The sequence below is a fragment of the Egretta garzetta genome, unplaced genomic scaffold, assembly GCF_000687185.1.
Source record: "Egretta garzetta isolate BGI_Z169 unplaced genomic scaffold, ASM68718v1 scaffold526, whole genome shotgun sequence".
In the NCBI taxonomy this organism is placed as follows: Eukaryota; Metazoa; Chordata; class Aves; order Pelecaniformes; family Ardeidae; genus Egretta; species Egretta garzetta.
The window spans coordinates 1,282,429-1,291,852 of NW_009259967.1; the positions used below are offsets into that span (position 1 = coordinate 1,282,429).

The window sequence follows — 9,424 nt, forward strand, 5'->3', positions numbered from 1 at the left end:
CAATTGCGTGGTCATCATCATAAATGATGTCATCATCAGAAACAGTAATTTCCAGAATATTCTGGGAAAAGAAATGAAAAACGTCCAATTTGTTAGCAAGTACTCAAGAAGTATGACATTCTGCAGCTCTTCCAGGTTCAGTGCCTGCTTTACAGAAAGGAAATAGAAAAGTATTGATGACAAAGTGTCACAAGGAAGAGTAAAATAATGAGTGTAATCTCCTTGATAAGAAAAAGCTTCTAGTCTCAACAATTAAGGCTGAACTGAGATTTCTCTTGGGTCACCTTTTATGCTTTTAAGTAATTCTCACCAAAAATCTAATTTTTCAGGAAGGAATATGGATAGCCAGAAGTCCTATATTGCACCTTATCAAAAGGGGCAATAGAGGCCACTTCATACCGATAACCGCCTTTCTATGTCCTTGGATTTTCCACTTTCAGCCACCTGTTCATGGATATTTGAGCATAGCGTAATTATCAGCAGCAAACTGAGTAAAGATCTTAATCACACTAGAATTTAGCAGCTTCCTGGCATTAATATGCCATTATTTCATGTTCTCTCAGGGGAAGATGTGTTTCTCTGTTATAGTGTTGCTTTGTATTTTCATTTCACAGTTTCTCTGTGTTGTCACTCTGTCATTGGTCACATTAGCCTTCTCCAAGGAGGTCAGGTTCACATTACTAACATGTAAACAATAACTATCTGTTAGGAAAGAAGCGGATTCCAGCAAAACCAAAAATTATTTTGCTTCAGCTTGCTAGGGAAATTTTAAATAAACTCAGAAAAGCACTAGAAGACACAACATCCTCTTTTGGGCTAAACCAAAAGAAGCTGCATAGAGACGAGATGAAGAAGAGAGTTTTTGGTTTGTGTACCTTGACTTGTCTCTGTATCCGGAAGTAGAAAGTTTCATTCCACACGGGATTTCTGCAGTTTTTGATGGTTTTGGTGTGGAATTTTTCATCTGAAGCAGTTGGCAACCAGAGGCTCACATAGCAATCAGATTGGCTTACTGTAGAAACAGAGGCACAAAATCTCTGGCAGTGGAAACACAACACAAGAAGTGGAGGCATTGAAATGCTCTGTAGCTTGAACATGGATGAGAGACAGACAGTTCTTTCTGATGTACTTTGGCCAAACCAGGAAGATAGAAATCACACAGCTGGATAAAATTTATTTGTTGTACATCACAACACTATTTTTAATAAGCATAAGCAGTGTGCACTCAAATAACTATGCACAATCCCACACATTTAAAAAACCCCATAGTCCTAGCCAGGGGATAGAACGATATGAATAGTCACGAGGCTTGTATTGACTCTTATCAACGTTGTTTCAGCTCTCTGCAAATTTGGCAGGAGGAGAAACTGCGACCAATGCAGCAGAGAGTGAGCCTCAGACCCTCAAAGAGATTGGGCATAAATTGTCTCTGTGGCACTTTAGCTTTGTGAGAAATCTTAAAAGAAACCGGTGTGAGTCTGATTCAGATAATAAATGTCTGGCATACCTGGTTATTAAGTCTTCACGATGGAAAATTAATTATTCCAACTACCTTGAGCATTGTCTCCTTGGGTGGGGTAGGAAGGGGGTACAATTGCTTCTTCAGGAGGTCAATAGGTAGCTGGAGCCTTTTCCTGGTGTTTGCCAATGCCTGAAAGACCTGGAAGCTATTTCCTACTCCACATCTCTTCCCAGGAAAAATGAAGTGGCAGAAATGATTTGGATCTTGCGGATGAAAGGAGTCAGCCTGCACTTACTATAAGGGATCATCTCCCATGATCATGAACCAAGCAAACACCAATGAGATTCTCAGACCTTGGACAGGAACTTTTCCAGAGGCAACCAGACGGGCTGATCCATCCTATTGTGTAAACACAGGCTTTGGTGAGAAAAGAGGAGAAGGGGCGAAGCCTGGTCCCATGGCAGTCAATAGAGGTAACTACCTCATGAGCAGAGACGAACGCTTACTATCTGTAAGCATGGCTCAGGACTTCAGTCAGTTCCTCAAGGTTAAAAGAGAGTTCATCCTGGTGCCTTTCCTCAGGATATCGGATGTATTACTTTGGGATATTTTGCCTAAGTAGAAGGTGTTGCCTGAAATCCAGAGGCCCTGTGACTGGGACATCCCTGGAGGATGATCTCTGTTAGGCAGGGAGATTCGCAGGTAACTTCACGCTGAATCTGAAAGACTTTCTTGACACTGCCAGGAGTTTTCCCCCAGGAAGGATGTAGGTTGCCTTTCTGTCTTTGAAATTATTTCCACTGGCAACATTTCAGCCTCTCAGATTTTTGCATAATTGAAGTGACAGCATAGTATGTTGACTTTGACAATAACCAGTGTAAGATTCAATTTACAACTTGCAGGAGGGCTGCAATTACCAATCTGTCTGATAGCTGAAATGTGTCCCCTCACTGCGCCATCTGATGGCCTGCCGAGCTGTGACGTACTCATCCCGATAAGTGCTATTGCTGCCTCCGATCTACAGTTTCTCAAGAGCACACAGGAAGCCTGTGCAAAAGCCAAGAACCAAACGTGGCTTCAAGCCGTATAGACCATCCCTCCTCTCATTAACACACTTATCACTGCTGAGCTTGAGTGTTCCAAAAACATTAGTCCAGGGTCCCCAAAATCACCAAAGTGGCTGAGATGGCATATATTTCAGAAATGTTAAACTGATCTGAGACATAATTATCTCCTTTTTGTTTTCTGGCCACCATAGGGTGCAGGAAGGACACATCTCTATACTTTTGCTGTAGTTGAAAAGGCCAATTCTTTTCTTTTCCTTTCTTCTTCTTAATGAAAACAGAGATGCTCTATCCTTTTTTAGATTTCCACTTTCAACCACAAAGTGTATAAAACAAGACTTGTGACAGAACTGAGAAAGCAGGCAGTGCTAAAACTCTGAGCCAAGCATGAGTGAACAGCCACAGCATTTATGAATGTCTTTTGTTACTGTTTTATCTGGAATTTACTGATTTACTGGAGTGTTTTCTTCAAGAAAAGATTTTCTTGAGGCTACTTTCTAAGACTATTTTTCCGTATGTGTCTTGCTTTCATAAATATTTTCTTAAGCTCTTGACAAATTCTTTGTCAAACGGATGAGGTACAGATTAGATAAATGGACAATGAGGTGGATTAAAAACTGGCTGAACTGCCAGGCTCAAAGGACTGTGATCAGCAGCACAAAGTCCAGCTGGAGGTCAAGCACTGGTTGTGTACCCCAGGGGCTAATACTAGGGCCAGAGCTGTTTAACATCTTTATTAACAACATGGGTGATAGGACAGAGCGCTCTTTCAACGAGTTTGCAGGTGGTACGAAACTGGGAGGAGTGGTTGACACACCAGATGACTGAGCTGGCATTCAGAGGGACCTGGATAGGCTGGAGAACTGGGCCATGATGAGCTTCACGAAGTTCAGCAAGGGAACTGAAAAGCCCTGCACATGAGGAGAAATAACCACATGCACCAGGACAGGCTGGGGGCTGACTGGCTGGAAAGCAGCTCTGCAGAGAAGGACCTGTGCGTTTTGTTGGACCCCGGGTTGAAGATGAGCCAGCAATGTGCCCCTCTGGCAAACAAGGTCAACAGCCTCCTGGGCTGCACTAGGAGGAGCGTTGCCAGCAGGTGGAGAGTGAGACTTCCTCTCTACTCAGAACTGGCAAGGCCACATTTCTGGGTTCCCCACTACAAGAGAGGTAAAGACGTACTGGAGTGAGTCTAATAAAAATCCACAAAGAAGATGGGGGGATCAGAGCATCTGCCATATGGGGAGAGGCTAAAGAAGCTGGGACTCTTCACAGCCTGGAGCAGAGAAGGCTCAGGGAGATCTTATCAAGGTATGTAAATACCTGATTGGGGAGGGGAGAGAGAAATAAAGTCAGAGTCAGACTCTTCTCAGTGGTGCCCAGCGAAAGGTCAGAGGCAAAGGATGCAAACCAAAATACAGGAAATCCTATTTAAACATAAGAAAAAACTTTTTTTTACCATGAGGGTGGTCAAACACTGGCACAGGTTGCCCAGAGAGATTGCAAAATCTCTATTGTTGGAGATGTTCAAAAACCCAACTGGACATGGCTCTGAGCAACCTGCTGTAGCTGCCCCTGCTTTGAGCAGGGGGCTGGACTAGGTGACCTCCAGAGGTGCCTTCACACCTCAGCCACTCTGTGTGATTCTGTAATATCAAGGCTAGTTGGTCACAGACAAATTACATACAATTGTTAATAACTACTGAGTGCGAATTTGACCTTGAAGGTGGGGTGAGGTGAAACCACTAGGACAAAGCACATCCTCTTCCCATGGAGAAAGGGAACTATGACATATTTGTTTTTGCCACAATTCATCTACAGTTCCTACTGATGGGGAGAGATTATTGTTTCCCATAAAATTCCTGTGATTTTCTAGATTTTCCTTGAATTGTACAGACAGTATCATCTATTCCCTATGCTGTGACTCTAACTGAGCTTATGTATTTCTGCAGAAGTGGCAGTTCACTTGAAGCCAGGCTAAGCTATGAAGCAAACGGTGGGACAAATAAAAAATAACAGAACAGTTGAATGTCTGCTGAATACTATGGACTATGATACCCTCATTACATGGGAGCATTTGAAGTGACTAATCAGGTTTTTTTTGCTCCCTCTTATCCCTGAAAAAAAGCATACAAAAGAGCTACTGAAAATCTTCCAGTTTATTCATTGCTACCTGGGAGCTAATACAAAAAATTCTATTTGCATTTTCTTCATGCTCTAATTTTAATGCAATTGCTGGGCATCATTAGCAATTTCATGCCATGCCAGGCCCTTACCTCAGTGCGCGTGTTGCAACTTCATTCTCTGATGACATTATGTCACCCCATGTGGATGCCGAGACAACTGAACTCACAGTCTCTTTGGAAGTCAGCACTAAGTGACCCTGATATCCTTTCCCAGTTTTTAACAACTTCTGATTCAATTGTATTCATGTGTTGATGGGACTATTTGTCACCTCTGTCTTCAACCCAAAAGATGGGCTAAAAATTCAGGACTGAACCAAGAAGTTCAGAACTGCAGCCAGCTGTTTGCTGCTCTGTGAGAGTACAGTCCTGTGACATGTTCTGGAAGTGAACCATCACGTGCTAAAACCATTCATCTCCATCACCAGTAAGAAGAAAATTACAGCACTGAAAACCATAGCATATAAGAAAAACTAGTCTCATAAGAAAAATGAATGTAAACTATAAAGCCCCATCTGTTCTGCAACTGCATTTTATAATGCCAAAGAGAAGAAATCATTTTCTCTAGTGAATTCCTCTCCACCTGCACAGACAGGTTCCCCTTGAATTCAAGTTTACTACAGTTCACCTGAAAGAGGGAGGGGAGACACTCTCATTTCTCCATCATCAGACATGGTCTCTGGGGACATTCTCCCTCACCAGCATAGTATGATGCAAACAATAGTAAGAAGTTACCTCTAGCTGCTGTCTGTCTGAGAGATGATGTGAACTGAACTCTGTCCTCTAAAGTATCCAGTTGCAACACCCATCTGCGTGTGCAATATTACTCTCTGTAGCTTGCTTGTGGAAATAACAAAGGCTCATAGATCTACTGTGCTTAATCGGTGATGTCCTTTACCAGGAATGGACAGAGTCCCATGTGAATGAGCTCTCCACCCTGTCCAGCCATTTAAGTGGAGCAGCAAAGTAGGATTTTCTCCCTGGGTCACCTCTACCTCCTGCACCAACAGCACTGCTTGCATTCTTGGGGCAGAACCATGAGTATCACCTGCACTAGGTGTATTCTCCCTAATTTGCCTGCGTTTATTTTCCATAGCAAAAATAACCCTCAATGTCTTTGGAGAACTGCTCTGCTTTGCAAAGACTCCAGGTGTATCACCCCGTAACTGACTCATTTCTCCCAAAGGGATAAAAGAAGAGCTTCCACAAAATAATTTCATCACCTGGATGAGGAGAAAGGCTCTGAGCTCCTCTGAGCTCCCTCTTCATCCAAAGATGAAAAATGAAAGGAAGATCCAAACCCAAAAGTAAGGGTCAAGGGAGCAGTGTGATTGTTCTGACCTCCCAGCTAAGACCAGCAGGTTTCCTTCCACAAATTTCAGGATAAGCTGGGACTTCATCCCAGGCTTGTGAAACACATATCCCATGGATCTTGACATGCATAAAAACCACCCAGGATCAAGCTGGGTGCACATGATAGTGAGGAATGTCAGTGAAAGTATACAGAAAGTGGTGTTCTCTGAAGCCAGGATTTGGCAAGTAAGTCAAGGAAAAACAGAAAAAATCTAATGGCCAAAGGACCTGGCGTGACTGCACTTACAACAAACTGAGAGAAAATCAGGGAAATGGAGCATATTTTAGCCAAGTGGAGGTGAATAGAAAATCAAGCAAGCAGATAACTGTGAGTCCTTAGAAAGACGGGAAGCCAACATGTGGGCAGAAAAAGCAAGTCATAGAAGCTGCTGCACTTGTTTGGAAAGGTGGCTTATTCCTGGATTTGAAGATGAAAATCTATGGAAATCTGAAATATGTTATTGCAAAAATTATTAGCCTTCCACTGATATCTCACAGTCAGATAGCATCTGTATCAGCTGCTTATAATCCATTTTTCCAGGGAAAAAGATCATATTGCTGAGACAGGGCTAGGTAAACATAATTTTCTAATTCTGATCAGCACACGTTAGCATATGTAGCTATTCTATTTTTCTGATACTTCAAATACTTTCAAATGTTGAAAACAAAACATTAAGCTAAAAGGACAACAGTATCCATGCAAAATCAAGCACTTAAAAATTACAAGATATCTTTTTGCATTGTGCCAAAGTATTTAAATCACATGGTATCACACTATTTTTCCTCGGAGACTCCAGTTTCTTTGAGAGCACAGGGAGGTTGCTGCTCAGTCAACAAAGAGCTATTTAATAATTCTTTATAGAATCATAGAATATCTTCCTTGTTCAATGGCATGCTGGTTTACAGTGCTCCATTATGGTATGACATCCTTAAGAAGGAGGCCCAAAGTCACAGAGTACCTGGGGAATTACCAACAGAAAGTGGAGAAAGACATCATTTTCTTCACCTGCTGATGCTCAAATCTCGTTTACTGGTAATTAACAAAAGAATCTGAAGATACATCTCACCGTTTCTAGGACTTAACCTCACATCTTAAATTAGGATCCCTCTACACATAATAAGAGAAACCCCCTTTCAAAATGAGCACATCATCTAAATAGACAAGAGAGGGAGAATGTGTAGGAAAGGATGTTCTGTTATCCACATGTTATAGATCAGGCAACAGAGGCACACGGTGTTTGGATTACTTGCTTAAACTTATACAACAAATCTGTTGGCAGAGCTAAAAACTGAGCCCGCACATCTTGATCCCTACTCCAGAGATGTACATTTTGGAGATAATGGGAACTTTCTAAATGTGTGTGTTTCATTATGCAAGACTTCTGAAATCCCAGTGTCCTCAGGATGGAGGACAAGGTCATAACAGTAACATTATTTTCTGAGAATGCAGCATCATTTTACTTTGTGCAATCCTTTTGCATAAGCCAGTGAATCATGGTTCTTATCTTGTCATTCAATTTCCATTCTAGATCAAAGGTGATACTAAAAGAAATTAAATCAGCACTTCAAAGGAATGAAGGTGAGGTCTTGCACACATGTGCAGTGTTTCATAGCTGTGAAAAAGAATAGAAATTAATTTGGCCTTCTTCACTATCCTATGATATTTCTTCTTTTCTCTTCAACCCAGTGTTACAGAACAGGTGAACTGAACACTTCTCTCCATTTGGTTTGAAAATTGACAATGGTGACATCCAAAGTAAGCAGAATACAAAGACGTGGTGAGAAATCTACTTTGTAGAATATTGTTCCATCAGAAGATGAAGGTAAAAACAAATGGTAGTGTTTGGGGTGAAAATGCTGCCATCTCTGAATTATCCAGTGGAAGTCAAGTAGTGCTCACCTGGAGAAAATAAGAAGGTATCCTGGCATGTCCTTAGCCTTCCTCAAAGTCTGTCTGATGACTTGCTGCCTCATGGAAAGATGAACCTTTAGAACTGCCTGTCCACTAGTGAGGAATCTAGTCCAAAGTAGTCTTCTGAAGCAAAACCTCTTAGGGTTTCCAGGCCAAAATAATCTGGAACAGAGCTGCTGGTTTACTGGCAGCATGGGGCATCTCATCTTGTTTCTTTGGAAAAGTTGTGCATGTTATAGCTATTGTCTGAGTTTGTAACTTCAGGGAGTCTATCAAGGCAATTTGAGAGTCCTTGACGTGATGTACAGCCATTTCCTCTGACAACTTTGGCAACTGCACCGAAACCACCACATTTTGAAGTACCATAGCTAAATAATTGACTCTTGGTCTGTGCAGACAGCAACAGTAAATGACTTTTCACTTTGATGGATCCTCTGGCTGTAGTAAAAACAATAAAATGTGGGAAGGCAGAGGAGTGAGGTAACATGTTATATGAAACGTTGGGCAGTGGAGAGGCTGTGATGTTGGTGAACTTCAGCACAATTTCCCAAAAAGGAAGGAAAATGCACAGCAAAAGGAGGAAGAACAGTATGGTAAAGGGATATGCAAAATTGTGGTTATTACTAACCTGCCAGGTTCATGAGGCACAGGTAGGAATGGCAGGAGAAAATTCTCCAGAGAAAAACCTCTGTGGAAGTGGGGCACCAGGTAAGAGCTGGCCAAATACCACACATTTGCTGAACACCTTGTGTGTAAGCTGTCACTTACCATATACTACAGCCCCCAAAAGATTTCTGTTATACATCTTTCAGTGGGGGGCAAGAGTCAGAAACCTCCATAACGATGTGGCTGCTCAGGGCGTGTATACCGTACACCTCACTGAACTTCTGTGGTGTGGCAGGGCTCTTTAGAGCAAAGAGTTAAGGGTGACTGATGTGTGAAGATTTCTATCTATGTATTTGTTATAGACATGGGATATAAAGAAGTGACTGATGTGTGAAGATTTCAGCCCTATATTCTATGTATTTGTTATAGACATGGGATATAAAGACCTGGGTATTAAAACTGGCGTTAGGATATTTTCACACCTCTGAAATAGCCAGCTTGTCTCTGCTGACTGATAAAAGTCTTAAAGGTTTACTCAATACCCTACCTGGCATTGACCTGTTACTGAATTCTTAAAAAAAAACCCAAACAACAAAAAAACTCTGAAATTGTAAATAGATATTCTGTGGCAGAGATTGGCTTTGACTGTCATTTCTTAGCTGGTACAATTTCTGTGTTTTGTATTTGTTCAGTGGCTAGCACAAGCAGGGGCTGATTCAGTAATTTTAGAACTGTATAATGTCAGTAAGAAAATCTGGTACTTACAAAAATCTGCCTGATGAGCATTTTTCAACTTTATGATTCTTACAGTGAGCAGGGAGTAAGGTGACATTTCTTCCTGCTG

General features: G+C 41.7%; 1 protein-coding gene across 1 annotated transcript in view; it reads right to left on the reverse strand.

Annotated features, from left to right (window-relative positions):
- Positions 1-9,424, reverse strand: part of LOC104127574 (cytosolic phospholipase A2 epsilon) — a 35,197-nt gene that overhangs the window by 16,476 nt on the left and 9,297 nt on the right. The window contains exons 4-6 of the mRNA XM_035895747.1: positions 9,346-9,421; positions 876-1,012; positions 8-61 (exon numbers count right to left, since the gene is read on the reverse strand). Of these exons, the coding sequence (XP_035751640.1) occupies positions 8-61; positions 876-1,012; positions 9,346-9,421 (267 nt within the window). The remainder of the gene's footprint in view (positions 1-7; positions 62-875; positions 1,013-9,345; positions 9,422-9,424) is intronic.